Here is a 22,648-nt window from a genome sequence, read left to right on the forward strand (position 1 = left end):
TAAACTCCTTCAGTTTTAATTCCTCAAAATAATCAAATAGGTTTGTCTGAATTTTTGAGATTTCATTGAAGTTATCCCAGCCAATGAATTTACCATAGGTGATTGGGGCATTTTCTATTTTCCTGTATTTATCCTCGTACGTTTTATTCCTAAATTTTAAGGATGAAGTCTTACCTTTTTTGAAGGATTTTTCTTTCTCTTTCTTTTTCTCAACTTTGTATTCCTTCTCTGTCTGCGATTTTCTAGTTTTTCCAATCTCAGCAGTGGACATTATCTTCTTCTTCTTCTTTTGTACCTCTGCTTGCAAACTTTCTTATAATGGACGTTTACCCTTTTTCTTCTCCAAAATCTCTTTGGAATATAATGATTTCACCATTTGGTTTGAGAAATTTCTAACTCAGGGTTGGAAGAGGGTTTGCACTAGCCTGATTCTCGCTGCAGCGAGAAACTCTTGGATAGTTCCAAAATCCTAGTGCAGGGCTTTCACTTTGACAACAATTTTGACCACCTTCCGATTAGAACAAGGCAAAGTGGTAAACATTAAATTGTAGCCCAGTATCTTAGCTTTCTAATGGTCTAAAAATCATGTCAATTGGACTTCTGTAGTGGGAGATATGCTTGAAAAATCGAAGCATATGAAAACCAAGACTGCCTTTTTACTGCAATGGGAAAACCCTACGTTTGCTTGTCTTGCTTGGTCATTGCTGAAATCTTCATTCTATTTACTTCATGGTTTATCATGGATCTTGTAACATTAAGGGATTAAAAATTCAAAGTTTGAAATGAGGGGTTTTAACCAAAAATTTGACTAAATTGCATGGTTTTATCGTAAATGCATCATGTTTTCTAAAACATTCCTTATCGTTGCTTGTTCCTTTTTTATGTTTACTCATTGAGTTTATACTCACTCTTTTAAATTGCATAGTTTTAGATCTGTAGATAGTTGGGACCAAGACTAAGGCGTCCACTTGCATTCACTCTTGGTAGGTATCATGGCATTCGATAGCAGTACCCTCACCAAAGTCACTCCGCTGGTCGTCAGAAGTCTTTTATATGAGTCCATGTACGTTAAATGTGAATTGCTAGGAATCACTTGCCAACAATGCATGTATAGTTTGGAATGATGGTGCCATTATGAGATGGCTATGAATAACCTTATCTTGAGATCATACAAATGTAAATTTTTGGTATCGATGTTGTATTATGAAAATACATCTAGTTGCAAATTACAAATGTTGATCTAGTAATGGTGATGAAAAATTGAAGGGATGGTGAGTGGGATTACATAAAGAGGCTTGCTTGGGCTTAGTGGGCTACGACCATTAGGCCTATGCGTCGGTCATGGCCCAAAATTTGGGTCATGACAAAGTGTCTACTGTCTTTTGAGAAAATTTCAGAATTTTTCCTAAAGTTCCTGTATTCTTATATTTCTTCCAATCTCACAAAATCTTTCCTCATTTAGTAGTTTGGTGAAAATGTCAGCTAATTGTTGTAGAGTATTAACAAACTCAATCCTAATATCACATTTTATTACATGATCTCTAATAAAGTGATGCCTAATGTCAATATGCTTGGTCCTAGAATGCTGTACAGGATTTTTGAAATGTTGATTGCACTAGTATTATCACAATATATTGGAATGTTATGCATTTATATTCCATAGTCTTTTAGTTATTGTTTAATCCATAATATTTGAGCACAATAGCTGCCTAAAGATACATATTCGGCTTCAGCTGTAGAGAAAGCAACTGAATTTTGCTTTTTGCTTAACCATGACACAAGCATACTTCCTAAAAATTAGCAAGTTCCGCTAGTGCTCTTTCTATCTGTTTTGCTACCAGCAAAATCTGAATCTGAATATCCAACTAGACTAAAAGATGATTCTTTAGGATACCATATCTCTAAAGTTTGTAGATTTAAAAGATATCTAAAAATTCTTTTAATAATAGTCAAGTGTGATTCCTTGGGTTGAGATTGAAAATGAGCACACAAACATACACTAAATTGGATATCAGGCTTGCTGGCTCTTAAATAGAGTAATGATTCGATCATACCTCTATAGTGCTTTTGATCAACATCTTTTTCTTTTTCATCTACATCAAGTCTAGTGGATGGACTTATTGGTGTACAAATTGATTTCATCTTCAGCATATCAAATTTTTTGAGCATGTCTTGAATGTATCTTTCTTGGTTGATGAATATTCCTTTTTCACTTTGTTTGATTTGAAGGCCAAGAAAGTACTTCAGCTCACCCATCATACTCATCTCAAATTCCCCCTGCATAAAGCCAAGAAAGTACTTATTGGTGTGCAAAATTCTTGCATAAAGCCTCATTAGTTGCACCAGACATAATGTCATCCACTTAAATTTGAACAACAATTAAATCATTTAAGTATCTTTTGATAAACAATGTTATATCAATACTACCTCTAACATAACCTTTTTCAACCAGAAATTTTGAAAGCCTCTCATACCAAGCTCTAGGAGCTTGTTTCAATCCATACAAGGCTTTATAAAGTTTGAAAACATGATCTGGTTTTTCAAAGTCTTCAAATCCAGGAGGTTGTTCAGTATATATTTCCTCTTGAATAAAGCTTTAAAAATGCACCTTTTACATCCATTTGGAACAATTTAAAATTCATAAAGCATGCAAAAGCAAGCAACAGCCTTATGGCTTCTATCCTAGCTACCGGTGCAAAGGTCTCATCATGGTCAATTCCTTCCTCTTGGTTGTATCCTTGTGCTACCAACCTAGCTTTATTACTAACTACATTTCCTTGCTCATCTACCTTATTCCTAAACACCCATTTTGTGCCGACAATAGGGTGGTTTAAAGGCCTAGAAACTAATGACCACATATGGTTTCTTTTGAACTGATCAAGTTCCTCTTGCATGGCTATTATCCAACTTTCCTCTTTTTTTGCCTCCTCAAAGTTTTTAGGCTCAATTTGAGAGATAAATGCTGAAAACTCACATGTCTCTCTAGTTGCTATTCTATTTTTAACTCCATGAGAAATGCCACCTATGATTTGCTCTTATGGGTGATCCTTGATGTACCTCTTGCTCTTTGGAAGATCATGATGTTGATTTTCAGTCCTTTACAAGGTTTCTAAAGGTGGAGGTTCTGTTTCTCTACCTAAGGTATTTTCTTCACTATTTTTCTTATCATCTAAACTCATCTCTTCCATTTGTCTTTCAAGGACATCCGTATCATTTTCATCATAAAAAATTTCCTTGTGCAAGGTATTGGATTCATCAAAAATTACATGGATGGATTCTTCAACTGTTAAAGATCTTTTGTTGAAGACTCTATATAGGCTTTTGAGTTTAATGCATATCTTAAAAATATAGCTTCTTTATTCTTTGCATCAAACTTTCCTAAAGGCTATTTTCCATTGTTCAACACAAAGCATTTGCAGCCAAAGCTCCTAAGGTGAGAGATATTTGGTTTTTTACCTTTGTATAGCTCATATGGGGTCTTTGATATCATGGCTCTTATAGACACTCTATTAAGGATATAAGTTACTGTGTTAACAGCTTTTGCCCAAAAGTATTTAGGTAAATTATTCTCACATAGCATAGTTCGAGCCATTTCTTTCAAGGTTCGATTTTTCTTTTCTACAACTCTATTTTGCTGGGGTGTTTTAGGTGCAGAAAAATTATGATCCAACCTCTTTTCATTACAAAAATTCTTAAATCCATCTCCTTCAAACTCACCTTCATGATCACTTCTAATATTAACTATAGCTAGTCATTTTTCATTTTCAACCTTTCTACAATGACTTATGAATGTTGGTAGAGCATCATTCTTATGAGCAAGAAAATAGACCCAAGTGTACCTAAAGTAGTCATCAACTATTACAAAGCCATAAGATTTTCCTCCTAGACTAGTTGTACTTATTAGACCAAATAGATCAATGTGTAGCAATTCAAGAGGTCTAGATATGGAGACAACTTTCTTGGTTTAAAAGATGTTCTAGTTTATTTACCTAATTGACATGCATCACAAATTTGATCATCCTCGAGTTTAAGCTTAGGAAATCCTATAACTAGATTTTTCCTAATTAATTTTGACATGGTATGCATGTTCACATGTCCAAGTCTCCTATGCCATAGTTGACCATCATTTTCAACTTTTGCTACAAGACATGTTTCACAATCCATTTCAAGATTCTCGAGAAATACAACATACATATTTTTTATTCTTTTTCCTATAAATGAGACTTTGTTAGTACTTATATCTATCACTTTACATTTAGTTGAGTTAAAACATACCTTAAAACCTTCTTCGCATAATTGGCTAATACTCAATAAATTATGTTTCAAACCTTTAACCAAAAATACATGACTAATTTGAGTTTGGGAGTTCTTACCAACCGTTCCTATGCCATGAATTCTACCTTTTGAATCATCACCAAAGGATACGGTACCTCCCTTTTTTTTGTCTAACTAAGCAAATAGCATTTCATCTCCCGTCATATGCCTTGAGCAGCCAGTGTCCATATACCAAGGCTACTTTTTCTTTACTTGAGCTCTTAAACATGTATCTTTTGAGTGTAGCTCAACTTACAAAATAAATTTTTAAATTTTCTTAATAGGTACCCATACCTTGAAGGGTCCTTGATTGTTAGCAGCAACAAAAGATCCTTTTGGAACCCAAATTTTTTTAATTTTTTGCACATCTCTTTTTCTATAGCAATCATATGATAAATGACCAATTTTATCACAAATATAACACCTAACTGCTGCCTTAATGGAATTCTTCTGGAAGTATCCATTTCTTTTTGAAGTTTCATTTTTCAAACATTTGAGTGCAATATTTTCTTCACTTACCTTTTGTAATGCTTCAGTTTTGCTTTCCAATTCCAATTTTAGAGTTTCAAAATCTGTTTTTGAATATTCTAATTCAATTTGCAAAAAATTTCTTTGTTAAAAACAGAATCAAAGTCAAGTTCAATCTTTTCCAAATCTGATTCTAGGGATGTTGACTTTTTCTTTAAAGTCTTGTATTTCAAAACAAGTTTTTCAAATTTCTCATATAAACATTCATATTCATCTTGAAATTCATCAACAGAAATATTGCAAGGGGATGAGGATAACTTGGATTCATCATCCCGTGCCATCAAACACAAATTTGCTCTTTCTTTAGCTTTTTCTTCCTTAACTTCAGAACTTGAAGTATCGTTATCTAACCAAGTAGCTGCCACCATTGCCTTATTTGATTTCTTGTTTTTCTTTGAAGTTTTTTCTTTCAGCAAGGGGCATTCGGACTTAAAATGTCCAAGTTTCTTGCATTCGAAGCATGTAAGCTCTTTCTTTTTATTGGAGTTATTTTTGTTTCTGGTTCTCCATAAAGAACCTTGATATCTTCTAAACCCTCTTTTAGCCAATCTTCTGTTCCTTCAGCCTATAAATCTCCTTGCAACTAGTGCCAATTCTTCATCATCATCATAGGATAACTCATCTAGTTTTTCTTCAAGAATGCTGGCTTTTAGGGCAATGCTCTTATTCTTTTCTTTTGCTTCTCTCCTATCTTCTTCTTCCTCTTCCTTAAGCTCTAGCTCACAAGTAAGGAGAGAACCACAAATTTCATCCAAAGTTATAACATTTAAGTCCTTGGCTTCTCGAATGGCTGTAACCTTAGGCTTTCAATTCTTGTGTAAGCTTTTAAAAAGTCTTTTAACAATTTCATGCTCGGGATTGGTTTGCCTAGCTGACTAAGTTTGTTTGTTTATAATGTTTGTGAATCTATCTAGCATGTTGGTGATATCTTCACCAGGCTCCATCTTAAATATTTCATAATTGGGGGTCAAGAGGGCTATCTTGGACTCTTTGACTTAAGAAGCCCTTTCATGGATAATCTTAAGTTTATCACACACCTGTTTTGTTATGGTACAACTTAATACTTTATTGAACTTAGTAGGGGTTAAAGCATAATGCAATGTATTGATTGCCTTAAAATTGGTTTAGACCTTTTTGGTTTCAACCTTGGTCCATTCAAACTTTAGCTTAGGGATCATCTCGTTGGTCACTACATTTAAAGTTGAGGGAGTGAATGGTCCACCAGTTATGATGTCCCACATCTCATAATCAATTGCTTTAATATATATTGACATCTAAATACTCCAATAAGGGTAATTTGAGCCATCAAACAGAGGTAGTCTGTTTGTTGATTATCCCTCAGCAACTATGGATTTTTTAAGAGCCATTTGGATCTTCGCAAAGGTGTTAGACCTTAATAACAAGGGTTAGGCTCTAATACCACTTGTTGGTCCTAAGTAAATGTGCTAGAAGGAAGGTAAATAGCACTTTTTGGCTCTTAGTAAGAGGATGACCTAATTTGAAAAGCAATGAAAAAGAAAACAGCGTAGATAATGCGCAGGGATTTAGAGTGATTCGGTCCAAGACTTACATCCACTACCTTGATTGTTCAACCAAGGATTTTCCAAACCAATTCACTATGAATGGTGAAATTCATAAGCTTTCACCAAGCTTTACAATAGTTTTTACTAGGCTTAACCAAAACCTTTCACAATAGTTTTTATTGGGATCAACTAAAACCCAACACTTAACTTTTCAAGGCTAAATTAGAACCTATGATCAATCAAGCAATCCTAGCTTGAATCAATACCTTAGAGTGACCCGCTCACTCTAAGAATACAAGGAGAAAAGTGATAAGAGTGTACCTATGATCACAAAGTTGATCTAAGTGGTACAAAGTGAGGTGCAAATCTCAATTACAAAAATAAAAGTTGAGTGCAGTAAATGAGCAAAGAGTATTTTCTGGTTTTTGAGCTCTTTTGGACTTGGAAGCCTTTAATCTACTTTTGTAGTCGTTGGAAGTCCTTTTTATGCTTGAAAAATCAGCTCTGATGTGGGTTAGACAGTTTTTACCTTTGAAAATAGTTTGGTAGTAGTTCTAGCCACTAATCTGTCTTCTAGTGCACAATTCAAATTTTCTAGTAGAATGCTCTTAGTCGACTAACTTATGTCTTAGTCAATTAAGTTGTCTCTGTTTTCTGTTTCTAGTTTCTAGCAGTGAGCACTTAGTCGACTAACTTACTTCTTGGTCGATTCCTTATTGATGTTAATATTTTAGAGCGTTTTGATAATGTTTTTCAAACCTGTCTTTCGTGCTCAATTTTTGATCACTGTTTAGTGAAAATTGGTGCAAAGTAAATAAATTGGGGTTCTAAACCCTTTAAGTGTTTAGATTATTGGTTGGATGAAAAAAAATTTTAGGAGCTTGTTAAGGATTTTTGGGATCAACCTGATAATGGTGTCAAAAGAGGGGTTGGGGTCTGGGAAAAACTCATAAATCTAAAGCTCAAAATTCAGGAATGGCAAAAGCAAAAATTTGGGAACACTTTTGAAAGAATCGGTCAGCTTGAAAAGGAGTTAAGTAACCTGAATCAGGGTTATCTGGTCAGTCATAATGAAGAGAACTTTCAAACTAATATAGTGGCTAAGAAAACAGAGCTCTAGAACCTGTATAGGATTCAAGAAAGGGAATATAAATAGAAATCTAAAATGAAGTGGGTCAATAAAGGGGATAGGAATACCAAATATTTCCATGGTATGGCTTCGGCTTGAGAGAGGAGTAATTATATTAACAAAGTCAAGGTTAAGGGGGGGTTTTTTGAAAATCTTGATGGTGTCAAGACTCTCAATGCTGCTTACTTTGAAAACTTGTACAAGTTGAATTGGGTGTTAGAAGTAACTGAACTGAACTATGGGTTGAGGCAGATTAGCTAAAGGGCAGCAGATGAGATGATAAGACCAATAACTGAAGATGAAGGATGGGAGATAGTTGATAGCTGTGATGGGGGTAAAGCTTAAGGTCTGATGGGTATAATATAAATTTTTTTAAGAAACAATGAAGGGTCATTAAAAGGAAGGTGATGGAGTTTGTCAACTCATTTTTCTCAACGGGTAAACTCGATGTTGGTGTCAACAACTCCTTTATCACGCTTATTCCAAAGGTTAGAAACCTAGTGGAAATGAAGGATTATTGACCTATCAGCTTGGTTGGAAGCCTTTACAAAATTGTGGCTAAACTCCTTACTAATAGAATCAAAGTGGTGATCGGTGAAGTGGTAGAAAATAACCAGTTTGCTTTTGTGAAAGGGAGGCAGTTGACATATACTGTTCTTGTTGCTAATGAGTTGATTAACTTGATCAAGAAAAAAGAAACTGGAGGGTTGATTATGAAAGTTGATTTCGAGAAGGCTTACGATTGCATTGATTGGGGGTTCCTTGACTTCATTATGTCAAAGATGGGGTTTCATGAAAAGTGGTGAAGATGGATTCATGAGTGCATCTCCACAACTTGAATGTCAGTTCTTGTGAATGGATCACCTACCAAAAATTTTTGCATGCAACGAGGTCTTCAACAAGGGTGTCTGTTGTCTCCTTTCTTGTTTAACTTGGTGGCTGAAGGTTTTAGTTGTCTGATGAAAATAGCTGAAACTAAAGGCTTCTGTAATGGTATTCAAGTTCGTAGGAACGGACTCACGGTGTTGCATCTCCAATTTGCTGATGACATCATGATCTTTTGTTATCCTAACCTTGAAGAAATAAGGAACATAAAAAAGGTACTAAAAATCTTCTAATTGATGTCGGGACTCAAGATTAACTTTGCCAAAAGTAGACTCATAGGGATTGATATGGAATCAGAGATTATTGAGGAATTGGCGTATGTGATAGGATGCAAAAATGACTCGCTACCCAATTCTTATTTAGGGCTTCCTCTTGGGGCCAAAGATCTAAGCAAGTGTGGAGGCTAGTTATTCGAAAATTCCAAAATAGACTTGTTGGCTAGTAATCCAAGTTGCTGTCTATGGGAGGACAGATCACTCTGAGGTCGGTGCTTTCTAACTTACTTATTTATCATATGTCCATTTTCTTTATGCCTATTAGAGTGTGCAATGAAATTCAAAAAATTTAACAAAGATTTCTCTGGGGAGGAAGTGAAAACAGAAGGAAAATTCATTATATAGGGTGGGATAAGGTGTGTAAACCAAAAAATGAAAGTGGACTTGGTATGGTTGATCTTCAGACAAAAAATAGGGCTTTGCTCAGTAAATGGGTTTGGAGGTATGGAAGAGAAAGAGAGAGTTTGTGGAGAAAAGTGGTGAGCAAAAAAAATGAGGAAAATGCAAAGTGTCTGCTACCTCAAGTGGTGATCTGAAAAAAAGTTTCATAGGTATGGAAAAATATTACAAAACCCTTATCCCCTACTAACTCTTTCTATATGCAGGTCCAACCCAATTTTGGTTTCGCTCTTGGAGATGGGGAGAATATTATATTTTGGTTTGATGAGTGGATCGAAAGTGTTTGTTTGAATGAGCCTTTCCCAAGAATTTATGCTTTGACTGACAACAAATGCAACACTGTCAAAGAGTTTGGTGAATGAGAAAATAGGATTTAGGAGTGAAGAGTGCAACTTATAAAAGATATTTTTGGACGGGAACAAGAGCAATATAACTCTTTCATTAATACTATTAGTGAGTTCTTCCTTTGCGAAAATATGAAGAACGAACTTGTGTGGAAGAAAACTACTAGTGGTGAATTTTTGGTTAAATCATTCTATCAAGATTATGGTGAGGCGGGAGGGACAACCCAAAGGGAATGGAAATGGGTTTGGGAGGGTATTGCACTGCACAAAACGAAAGCGCTTATCTAGCAACTCATGCATGGGAAGACAACAGTCAAAGGTGAATTAACAAAAAAGGGGATCATTAACGGTGCTGAGGCTTCATGTTCTTTGTGTAAAGACTCCATTGAAACTATTGACCACTTGTTTGTGGGGTGTATAAGTGTCAGAAGTCTATGGTAGGAATAGTGCAAAAAATGGGGTTTCGCTTGGGTTATGCTGGCTAGATTTAAGGAGCTGATGATTATGTGGAATGCTACTAAGGTGGTGTTGGGTAGTGACAAAATCTGGAAAACTACGGTGTTCGTTATAACTTGGACTATTTGGATTGGCAGAAATGAGGTGGTTTTTCACAACAAAGTATGGGATAAGGAGTTAATATGGGAGCTTATTAAACTTAGAGTTATCATATGGGTAAACGCTAGATGGCAGATTACATCAAGCTCTATCCTTGATATTTATAGATACCCTGTAGAGGGTTTCAATCAACTAAGAGAAAGGGATCCAAGACCTCAAACAGTATGGGAGAAACTTGAGGCGGGTAAGGTTAAATTTAATGTCGATAAAGCAGCGATTGAATGTCTAAGTGAAGCGGGTATTGGTGGGTTGCTTAGGAATGAAAAGGGGGAGATCTTGATTAGATTTTCCAAAACTATTGGCATGAGAGACTCAAATCTTGCTGAGTATTTAGGCATCAGGGAAGCTTTTATTCTTTTTTCTAACTCTATATGGGCAAACAACTACTCTCTCATTATTAAAAGTGATTCAAGGAATTTCCATCAAGTGGATTAATGATCCTTCAAAAACTCCTTTGAGGCTGAGAAAATGGGTGTTGCACATTGAAGTTTTCAAGAAAAGAGTAATCGATTAGAAGGCAAGGCATACGTTGAGAGAAGGAAATCGTGAAGCTGATCAGTTAGCTAAGGAGGGAGTGGGCAGAGAAGTTGATTTGATTGAGTTCCATTGCTCGATATGAGTATTCCCTTATCTTCGTAAGGGTTTTCGTTTCTCTTGTTTCTTTCTTCTTGTTTTTGCCTGTTGAGAATTTATGATAAAGATGAAGGTCGCGAATTCTTTGACATTGTTGTTGGTCTCCTTGTTAATGACTCCTTGGATTGCGGCATTTCCTCTTCCCAACCAAGATCTTTCTACTTTGGATAGTTTTTTTTGTCTTTTGTCACTTCTTTGGGATGTTTATAGTTTGTACAAATGATGAAGGATCAGGCCTTGAGCGTCCCCTGAATGTACCCTTACGAAAGTGCCACTGAAAGGTATTTCTTAATTTCATGAGTCTAGAGTTTATGTGTTGGGCACTGGATGATGGATTGAGAGTTGATTTCAATTAGGATTAATGTTGATGGCCTTTCTGAACAGGGTGAATGTTGTTCAAATAGTTTACTAGTATTTGTGTTAGTTTCATGGTTTTGCGTTGGTTATATTTTTTCCCCAACGTGTATGACTTCAAGTAGGAAGATTTAGGATTTTTGTTGCTTCAATTTGATGTAAAAGAAAGGTTCAAAGCGATGTGAGGAGTATGTTTGTTTTTTGAACCGGAGTATTGGGAGTGTATACTATTACAAATTAAGGGCATACCGACCAATATTCTTGTCGTTCGGCCTGGTTGCTTTCCATGGCTCTTGTAAAGGGGAAAACCAAATTCCCAGCTTCTTAATGATATTCATATTATAATTTTCAAAAAAAAAAATAGTTCTATACATCTAATTGATCAATGAATTGGTATGACTTTAATGCTTAAAACCATTAGAAGAAACCACGAACTTTTATTTTCTAGGAAGCATTAAGCTTGAAATTAAGAAAGAGATAACTAATGGCTAACAAGTAGAAGAAATATAGAACCATCAACTCATCATATAGAGAATTGCCCAAAAACTGTAATCATAATGCATATTTGTAGTTTGTTTATGTATCATACAAGAAACTTATTATTACAAGATTAATGACAACATCAAACACAGCTAAGCAACATTGATTGCAATTGTAGGCCATGATTGGAAGCCTAAAGTCTGCTAGTGATGTTAATGTTTCGCACTTTGGATGGCTTTGGAGTGGCATCTTTTGGGACAACAATGGTGAGCACACCATTTTCGACTTGGGCCTTGATCTGCTCGACCTTCACATTCTCTGGCAATTCAATATCCCGAGAGAATTCACCTTTCCCTGTCCCTCTCTCGGCTCCATGCCAGACAGTGTCTTTTGCATGGCTCTCCTCTTTAACACCCTCTCCTTTGATATGCAAAACATTTCCATCTTCTACCTGCACTTTTATGTTCTCTTTGTTGTATCCTGTTCACAGCAAAACTTTGATGGGGAAAATCACTCAACCTACACAAACATAATTTGCTTGAGATTAAAGAGAGGAAGTGTGGTGGGAACCTGGGACGTTGATCTTGAAGATGTGGGCACTTGGGGATTCGAGCCAATCCATCAGAGCGGTAGATCCAGACCATTCACGAAAGACTGGAGGGCTCCAGAAAAGGCGCCTTAAAGGGTACCCGAATAGACCATCAGCCATGGCTTTTGTCTGTCTCAACTCTATGATCAGGTGGAATGCGTACAGCAAATAGACAGCAAGGAAGGGTTGAGTTATGAAGGGTGTTGAAGGGATAAGGAGGGTGTAGAATATCCAGAATCTTCTTGGGCCTCTGTTTTATGGCATCATTACTAGACTGATCGGGGGATCTCAAAGGGGTGGGTTTGGGGGCCCTCAGGAAATTAATAAAAGAATTTATTTATTATTTAATAAAATTACATCGTCATTTTATTTTATGTATTTGGATATATTAATTGGACGAGTGAATAAAAATCGTTAATGATGAGATTTTTCAAAAAAAAATTATGACAACGATTTTTTTTGAAAGATTTTGAAATGAGAAAATATTTTTAAAATTTTATATTACAAAAAAATGTAAAAAAAAATCAATTAATATTTAATATAATGAACAAATATTAATTCAAGAAAAAAAGAGATAATTAAACAGAAAACAATAACAAAAAAACAATGTTAACGGGCAAATGGTGTTGTTCTCCCCTTCTTATCGTCCTCCTCTTTGCCTTTTTTTTTTTAATTTTTTTCTTTCTATGCCCTTCTTGTTAGATATTCTTATAAAATCAATATAAAGATTTATATTTTTTATTTTTATATTTTATCAAAATTTAATTATAATAATTTAGTTTTGATAAAAAAATAATATTATAATTCGTGTATAATTTTATAAAATGAATTAAATTCTAATATCATATGTGAATTTAAAAATGTAAGACTGTGTAAAAAATCTTTAATATTATCATGGGTAAGAGTAATGATCCATTATGTAAAAAGATAAAACTAGGTTTCCTTTCCTATCTACAAAGATCTTAATGTACCGAATTCTAACAATTTATCTAATTAAATATTATTTTCGTTATAAAATCATATATAAAAAATTATGTACATTTTCTTATTCTAGATTCATAATAAGTCTTGAACTAATATAAATTATTATATATAAAATCTATAGCCTCTCTCTCATTCTCTTTCTTTCTTTCTCCTAGTTCAAAGGGGAAAAAACATCTGGATTTGAAAAAGAAAAAAATGGTCATGTCATGTGTTGAAAGGAGGATGGGCATGTTGGCCCCAAAGGCCCATTTGGGTTAGCTTTTGTATAAAAAATAGTAAGTACAGGTAGAGGGATTTGATGAGGCCCATCGAGGACATAGGAGGAGATAGCTAGAAGAAACGATTAGGTGGATAAATAAATTGTCAAGTCTTAATAATTTTTTTAGCACAACTCTTTATTAACTAATAATAAAATTTATCTCATCTTATAAACAAGAAAAGATTTTTAATTCCATTGAGTCAATCTTTTTTAAAAAAAATTATTTCAAACGTAATATTAATCGACAATAAAATTTTCAAATCTTACAAACGAAATTAAAATAATATCAAATGTTCATTTAATTATTATAAAAATTTATTAATTTCTTCAAATATACACTAATAAGACATGTATGTAGCAACTCTTTAATCTCAAAAGAGAAAATGCTTGCTAAGACATTATAAGTTATAATATATCGATCAACTTGTATTGTTTTTTTTTTTTTTTAATATAGTAGGGCATTGTAATGTACATATATGGTAAGGAGAATTATAACCTTAATTTTACAACTAAACATGAATATTGCGATGTTACTAATGATTAAAAGAGGAAACTTAGGGGAAAGTAAACCAGAAGATGAACAAATACAATCTGAAAAGGGGACATCGTTGGCACCTTTACAAAAAGAATATAAAATGCCATTTCTTTTCTCACATTAAGACAACCCAACTTTGTTTAAGTGGAATCTTAGCCTCTTTTTTCCACCCCTTTTAAACTTTGTACTGAGTGCGTGCCCCCCATTCCACGTCTTGCCATCTTTCCTTCGGTTTCCTTTTGGAGAGTAATAATTTAATAATTTTATATAAATAAAATAAAGAAAAACCCAACAAAAAGAAGGCTCAAAGGTAGGAGAAAGTGGAATATCATGGAGGAAAAAGGGGAGCAAATGAATCGACCAAAAGCAAAATGGCCATGAGCCTTGAGATCCATGCCATCACCTTCTGATAAAGTTGGAAATGTTATTTTCCTGGATTCCCAAATAAATCCAATCCAAAGAATCATGTTAGTATATCTCTTTGAATCAAATAATATTAGGTATATCAATCATATCCCACACGCACTTGAACATTTATTGATTGATGCATAATTTTTATTAAAAACTAAACTTTAAATTCCCTTTTTCTCAATTTTTTTTTTTTTTTGAAAATCATACCCTTACACCTTCCAAATAAAAAGTTTTGAGTAATGCAAAACCCAAAGTCATCAAGGCAAAAGAAGGAACAATCAACATTTTAGGATGCTTACCATTTCTGTCCAACACTTTTCTTAGGAAAGCAAGAAATATGATGAGAAGAGCGATCCCAGCCAATAATCCAATGATAATTGCGAATGTCTTCTCACCGTCGTTGATAGATTTATCTAAAATGCCAATCAAACATAAGAAATTCAGGAATTGATCATGGGATGTCAATCATGGTTACATGAGAATTAATTGTGTGTATATTATTATTAATTAGTAATAGATAAAGCTTTAACACTATGAATTAGACCCATTTGTGAGGCAATTTTTTGAATGATATATAGTTTGGTTAAGCCTATTTCCGCTTATCTGAGTTTGGGGATCTACTTACCATTGTGGGATTTAGCATAGTAGTGATCCCCCGCACCCGCAGTGGAGAACCTAGCATAGCACTTGCCCAAGAACATGTCACCGTAAGCAGCGGCTCCGCATTCGCTTTTCAGCCGTCCGATTGCTTCTGACAAACAATCCTGGCATTCTCCGACGCTGAGGTCCCCTACACATTGGGCCAAACCCTGGACTTCCCCTGACCCACCCACCCTGAATGGTCCACCAGCGCTCATCAGTCCAGCCATCACTGCGTCTCTGCGCCCCACAATCTCCGACTCCTTCTTGTACTCCACCGACGGCCCGCACTTTTTGAGCACCACGTTCTTATCCTCAACTCCCACGAACGTGGCGTTATCGTACTTGACGAAGCAGCCTTCGAGCTGCACCGCGGCCCCACATGTGGTTGGGCACAAGGAACCGGTTTGGCTCACTGCGCGGGCAACGCAGGTGGCGCAGTCCGGCATCGACAGGTCTCCTCGACACTGGTAAAGCCCGTACACGACGTCCTGTGGACTTGAGCCCATGATGGTGTAGTTGTTGTAGGAGGAATAGGTGGCAGAGTTTACGAGGGAAGTGAGGAGGGAATCGAGGTTGGACTCGTAGGGTGAGTGGGGTGTGTATTTCTGCTGGGTGCAGCCTCCAAACACCAATGAATCTGTATCTGAGGACAAAGCAAGCGTTCGGAGGCAGAGAGAGGAGAAGGAGATAAGGAAAATGGTGAGGGAGAGGGAGAGGGAGAGCGGAGAGCTTGCCATTCTGGCTATGAAGCTCAGGGGAAAGAGAAGGATAGATAGGGATCCGAGGGGACTGCCTTGAGCTATACTTAAAGCCATGCTTAGAGACTAGACTAGAAAGGCTTTCTTGGATTAACCCACTACTCAGAACACTGCCATCTGAGCTTCGATAAACAGCAGTCTCACCTTTATTTATTTTAATTTCCAGGAGGTTAATTTAAGACAGCAGTTTTCTCTTTGTTGCCAACACTATCTATTCTATTCCTAATTCCCTTCCCTCCCAAGTCCCAACCCAAAAAACACATAAAACTGTTGCTACTGTTTTCCTGTACTTTTCTTACTTTTGAAAAAAAAATATATTCTTTTTGTCCCATAAATAGGGTATTAATTCGATTTTGAATTTTTTTTTTCTAAATATGATCCTAATTATTATAAATAAGTTATTAAATTAAATTTGACATAATACTTAAAAAAACTAGAAATTATTCACGAAAATTTAAATAAGTACTTATTCTTTATTAGGTTCTATCAAAATCTATATATTTTTATTTTAAGTAAAATAGCTCCTCATAACTAATTCTTATTAGTCAAGTCTACACTTATCATTTTAATGCCTCTTGGTGTTGATGTAGTATACTAACATATAATAATAGATGATTACATGACATTTGTTGTCTCGATGTTAGCATCATATTATATAAAAAAAATAAATTATATTTTAACTAATAACTATTAATCAACTTTTAATATGTATTTTATCAAAAATAAAAATATAAGAATTTGATTGCATACAATAAAAATAAAAAAAAATTTAAATAGTTTGAGAACTTTTTAAAGCATTATATCATTAAATTTTAATCAATAAATCTTTGAGAACTAATCTATTCATCTTTATAAAATATTTTTCTAATCTTAATTAACCATGATTTATAAATAAATAACAATCAAATTTAAAAAAACTTGGTTGAAAATATATTAAATTCAAACAATAATTAGAAGGTGTCTAGGGAGTTAAGAAAAAAGGGTCATTTCTCTATTTATTTACTCTGTCTCAGTGCACTCTTGGACTGAGTGATATAATGCTATGTAACTTCCTAGTGTGACCTCCATAAGTCAAAGCATGCATATGATACTTCGTATTTTAAAGAGGAAATTGTGAAAAATGACCTTCATAGTAAAGTGACTTAAAAAATGACCGTCTCTATAATTTTAACTGTTTTTAGTCAATTTTTAGTACGACTTGGCAAAAATACCCTTTAATCCAATTAATCCAAATGAAGGAGCGTCTCAGTTTCTTTTTTCTACTCTCCCGCCATTCAGCTTAAAATTTCAAAATTAAATCTCGATTTAGATTTAGCTATCCCTCCGTTCAGCTCTCCAACACCATTGAGGTCTATATCGGCAGCCAACTTTCTCACGATCCCAAAGTGCAGAGATGACATCAAGGTATTTGTTATGGGTTTTTGCGTTTTTTTAGGGTTATTCATAGAACGAAAAAGTTGATGGGTAAATTATATGAGATTGGAAACTTAAATCTGGGTAGGGGTAGTGAAAGCAATCAGTTTATAGGTGATGCGTGAATATTTGTTAGGCATTGAGTCACTGGATATTAGGGTGTGTGATTGGATATTAGGAATCGTTACCTGTTTATTTGGCATTAGGTACCTGAATATTTGTTGAGCATTGCGTAAGTTCTTTATAGGCATTATGTGACTGAATATATGCTGAGCGTTACGTGACAGGTACTACGTGACTGAATATTACCTGACTGAATATTTGTTGAGATGACGTGAGTTCTTTATAGGCATTACGTGACTAAATATTTGTTAGCGTTGTGTGATAGGCGTTACATGATTGAATATTTGTTAGCGTTGCATGACAGGCGTTATGTGATTGAATATTTGTTGAGCATTGTGTGACCTGTTTGTAGGCATTACATGACTTTAGCTACCTAATGCTAAAGGTGATTCTCTACTGATTATCTTTAATAACCTAATAAGCTCTAATGTAATTCTTGAAGTTTATATATAATTTCATACTTGTATAGTAGCAATAGCATTAGATTTTGGTTGGTTTACCATGATGCTTGAATTAAAAAAAAAAAAGAGAAAAGAGGAAACGATAACGAATTTCTTGAAAAAGAAAAAAGAGGTAACATTAAAATCCTTTTTAATTAGTGAAAAAGAGAGAAAATCTTTAAGCTGCTTTTTGTTAAGAATTTATTGGAAAATGATGTTTGGCCTAGCTTTTGCTTTTAAGAGGTAGATAAGATGAAAGGGCAAGCCGAACAGGTACTTAATAACCAATTCAGCCCCCCTTCATTGCACTGATATGGTTGTAGAAAACGAAAAGTCAACTTTCATGCCTATAAATAAAGGGAACCATTAACCATTTGAATCAAATTCAATTATCTTAATCAATCTCAGATAATTGAAAAATGACGTCCAAAGATCCAAGAGTCGAGAAGGGGAAAGAGGTAGCCTCCGAAGAGGAGGAGGTGCCTTTGAGTGTGAAGGACCAGTTGCACATATTCCAGCAGGAGATGCAAGTCCTCATTAACAACCTGATGCAAAGGATTTTTGACTTGGAGGTTGCCATCTTGAGCAACGAATAGATTCTCGTCGAGATAAAGTTCGAAGTAGATGAACTTATGAAGAAATGAACTATGGTTCATTTTTTTTTGTATCATCTCCTTGTATTTTCAGGGGGGTCTTTTTAATAAAATTTGAATAAAATTTATAGCAATTTTTATTTTCATTGAGCACATATTTTCTTGAATTATTTTCTTTGTTTAAGTTATATTATGTTGAATAACTTTGTGAGTGGATGTTAGGCATTGGGTGACCTATTATTAGGTATTGGGAAAGTGGGTTATAAGCGGTGCGTGAATTGTGCAATGCATATCTTCTGTTGAGACATTGCATTAGTGGTTTGTATGTATATGGAATAGAGTACTTATGGTGACGTGTTGTTATGTATTGCGTGACGTTGGGCCAGTACGTGACTGTTTAAGTTGGCATAACGTGAGTGGATATTAGGCATCGATTGACTTATTATTAGGTATTGAGAGACTGGTGGTGCGTGACTTGTGTAATTCACCTCTTGTTTTGAGGCTTATTATTCATTGAGTGACTTATTCTTAGGTGTTGCAAGCCTGGTGGTGCGTGACTGACTTGTGCAATTCATGTGTTATTTTGAGGCTTTTGTTCAGTAGTTTTTTAGACAGTACGTGACTGGTTTTTATATATTGCATTACCTGTTGTAGCGAGAGTGGTGGCGCGTGACTTGTGCAATTCATGTGTTGTTTTGAAGCTTTTATTCAGTAGTTTCTTAGGCTTGCGTGACTAGTTTTTATATATTGCATTACCTGTTATAGCGTGAGTGGTGGCGCGTGACTTGTGCAATTCATGTGTTGTTTAGAGGCTTTTGTTCAGTAGTTTTTTAAGCTTGCATGACTGGTTTTTATATATTACGTTACCTATTGTTATGTATTGCGAGAGTGGTGGCATGTGACTTGTGCAATTCATGTGTTGTTTTGAGACTTTTGTTCAGTAGTTTTTTAGGCTTGCGTGACTAGTTTTTATATATTAAGTGACCTGTTGTTATATATTGCGAGAGCGGTGGCGCATAACTTGTGCAATTTACCTCTTGTTTAGGGCGCTTGTTCACTAGTTATTAGGAATTTGCATTAATATGTATTAGACATTACGACACTTAATTTCTGTTAAATTTTTGTGGCCATCCAAATGTGACTTAAGCATTGCGTAAGTGGTTTCTATGCATTAAGGGGCTATTTTTGATAAATTGACTGATCATGACACTTTTTTTCTGTTAAATTTTAGCGACCTACCAAATGTGAAGCTTATGATTACATACGGTGGTCATTGGGTCGATGACACTTACAAGGGTGGTGAGACACGAGTGAGGGGTGTTGGGAGTGATTTGTCATTTTCGGGACTAGTGAAGCTGGTTGAAGACGTTGTTGGGGTCAACTCACATAATAATGAAATCGAGCTACATGCATCACTCAGCCATGCCGTAGGGGTTTCGCACGCAGTTATTAGGGATGATGAAGATGTAGCAAGTATTTTGCGAAATGATAGGGCAGTTGTTGTGTTTGTGACAGTTAAGGCAGGAAATGCAAACGATATTCCACATGAGCATGGTATCCAACATAGTAATCACCAAGAACAGAATGTTAATTATTCTGATATACCACACCATGCATTTCCTAACAAACAACCATGGCAATCACGTTTGATGTATCCTCATGAGTTTCAGCAGCCCAACGCACACATAAGGTGTCTGCAAATGATATATGCACAATTCTGATCGAAATATGCATCGAACAAAATACTTGGTACTTTGCAACAAACACAACTGTCGCTCGAAAATGAATTGGGTCCATTGTCATTAGCAAATGACACTGTGATGGTTGTGAGTGATGACGATGCATCTGATCAAATTGAAAATGATGTTGAAGAGGACGACACAGCGGATCGAAACGATGAGTTATGTTATGACTGTGAAGATGATTACGTTGGTGGACATGAAGATCATTCAGAGGACGACAGGGTTGAGCAGACTAACATTCTCGATTGTAATCATGCAGATGGCGGTACAGGTCATACCACAACTGTTGTGTTATAAGAGGTTAAGTTGGACGACCATGGCAAAACCGTTGAATTAGAAGATGTTGAGGGTGCGGACCCTATTTACGAGAATGCCATTGCACTTGACAATGACATTCGTTCGCCTGATGACAATGATCAAGAAAGGGTAAATACAGGGGTATCTTGTTAATGGATTATTCCCGGGCTAGATATGATATCCTTCTAAACAGTTGGGTGTGAGGAATCTAGATTAATGGACAACCACTTATATCACGAAAAAGTGTTTTTATCGAAGACTAAATTGAAACGAGCTTTGAGCATATTGGCACTAAAAGAGCATTTTGAGTTTAGAGTTAAAAAGTCATGTCATGCTCGTTTTGAGGTTGGTTGTAAGGATAAGGCACGCAAGTTTGCTTTGCGTGCAATGAAGTTGCCTGAGTGAGAATATTGGCAAGTTCGGATGTTACAGAAGGTACACACGTGTACTGTCGATGGTTTGCAATATGGGTACCGAACTGTGAGCGAGAGGGTAATTGGTGAGCTTATCTCCAGAAGGGTGCAAGGAAATTGTGTAACCTCATTGAGACCAAAGGAAATAATGGAAGAGATGAATCGTAAGTGGGGATTGAAATGCCTATATGGTAAGGCCTGGCAAATGAAGGAGTACGTGGAAAGTCTTGTGTTCGGTCCGCCGAAAGAGTCATTCCAACTTCTCCCCTCGTATTTTCACATGTTGGAACGTGAAAATCTCGGTACTGTCACATGTGTCGCTACTAATGGGAAACAACGATTCAAATATTGTTTATGGGTGTTCGGGTCATGTATTCAGGGGTTCAGGGTTGTAATGCGGCTTGTAGTCGCTATCGATGCCACACATCTGAAAGACAGATTCAAGGGTATTCTATTTGTGGCGGTATGCAAAGATGTAAATGAGCAGATACATCCACTTGCATTTGGCATTAGCCACGTCGAAGATGAAGAGTCTTGGTCGTGATTTCTTAACCAATGGCGTCGTGCGATTGGTTGTCCTGAAAATGCAATGTTCATTTCTGATTAGTATCTTGGCATTAAGAATGCAGTTGAGAAAGTGTACAAGGACGCTTATCACGGTCTATGCAATTACCACTTAGGGAAAAATGTTAAAAACAGGTTCAAGCGTGAAGATGTTGTAGCGATTTTCACCATGGCCGCCAGCTGCTATAGGGTTGTTGATTTTGACAGACATATGAATCAGCTGAAACAACTTTGCAAACCTGCTTATGACAACCTTATGAGATTAGGCCCTGAGAGATGGGCACGTGCACGGTCACTAGTAAAGTGATACAAGCTAATGACATCCAACATTGCAGAGTGTATTAACTCCAACCTGAGGCATGCAAGAAAAATGCCAATAACGGTATTGATCGAGTGCATCAGAGGCATGTTTCAACATTGGTTCCATGACCGGTACAATGAGGCATTGAATTTGACCACGCCCCTCAGCCCTTAAGCTACCGATCTATTGAACAGACGGTTCAATGAAACATGTGACTTTTCCATACAAGTAATCGATCGGGTGGAGTTTCAAGTTATAGGCAAGAGTAAGGATAAAGTGGTGAACTTCTCCACTAAGGAGTGTTCATACAGTGAGTTCCAGTCCGATCTACTCCCCTGCACGCATGCCATGGTGGGAATAAGGTATGAGCAATCATGTTTTGTTATATTGTGCATGATGAATCGAATTTTTACATTGTTCGCTAATTGTGATTTCATTATTTTGGCAGTAAGTGCAAACATGCAGCCATTGAATTCTGCTCGGACTATTACAAGACTCGATCTTGGGCAGAGGGTATGTGGTTCTCATTCACCAAGTTAGGCATCCCAGTGAGTGGGACATCCTTGATGACATTCAACAAATTGTCGTTTTGCCATTAAGTTGGTGAGGTCAAGCGGGAAGACTTAGGAGGAAAAGGATTCCATCAGTCGGGGAAAGTAGTGGACAACGTAGATGTTCACAACGCAAGAGCTATGGTCATAATAAACAAAATTACCGGACTCCGTTTGCATATCTACCAACAAACAGGGAAACATCATTTGCCCAATCGATGGCTCGATGACGTCGACCTAAGGCATGTGCAATTTACAGACAACCCGAGCACACACGAAACCACTGTCCAATGCGGACTACAAACTCTGATAACGTTATAAGTGTTGTACCTGAAGATAGTGGCCCTTTAGGCGTCAGTTGTTAGAAATTGTTTCGAACTGGCCATTGATATTTGCATTGAATAATACTATTTTAACTTGAGTTCGACAGAGTTTGAATGTAAAGTAAGATATACAAGATGTCCATATTGAAGAGAAAAACCTTATGTTAGTGATGCACTACCATGGTCTAGTTAGGGAACAAAAGATGTCATTCCTATGAAAACCTTGGACAA

General features: G+C 36.0%; 2 protein-coding genes across 2 annotated transcripts; both read right to left on the reverse strand.

Annotated features, from left to right (window-relative positions):
- Positions 1-11,534: 11,534 nt before the first annotated feature.
- Positions 11,535-12,294, reverse strand: LOC18601202 (HSP20-like chaperones superfamily protein). Its single transcript, XM_007032059.3, has 2 exons — positions 12,050-12,294; positions 11,535-11,959 (listed from the first exon to the last, which is right to left on the reverse strand). Exons 1-2 carry the CDS (start codon positions 12,186-12,188, stop codon positions 11,673-11,675), a joined length of 426 nt encoding a protein of 141 aa, XP_007032121.2. The 5' UTR covers positions 12,189-12,294; the 3' UTR covers positions 11,535-11,672.
- Positions 12,295-13,812: 1,518 nt separating this feature from the next.
- Positions 13,813-15,873, reverse strand: PDLP7 (plasmodesmata-located protein 7). The gene is made up of 3 exons (XM_018119643.2): positions 14,883-15,873; positions 14,557-14,670; positions 13,813-14,278 (listed from the first exon to the last, which is right to left on the reverse strand). The coding sequence occupies exons 1-3, from the start codon at positions 15,712-15,714 to the stop codon at positions 14,271-14,273; spliced, it is 954 nt and encodes a 317-aa protein (XP_017975132.1). The 5' UTR covers positions 15,715-15,873; the 3' UTR covers positions 13,813-14,270.
- Between the last annotated feature and the right edge of the window lie 6,775 nt (positions 15,874-22,648).

The sequence above is a fragment of the Theobroma cacao genome, chromosome 4 (genome assembly GCF_053813885.1).
Source record: "Theobroma cacao isolate CCN51 chromosome 4, ASM5381388v1, whole genome shotgun sequence".
Lineage (NCBI taxonomy): Eukaryota > Viridiplantae > Streptophyta > Magnoliopsida > Malvales > Malvaceae > Theobroma > Theobroma cacao.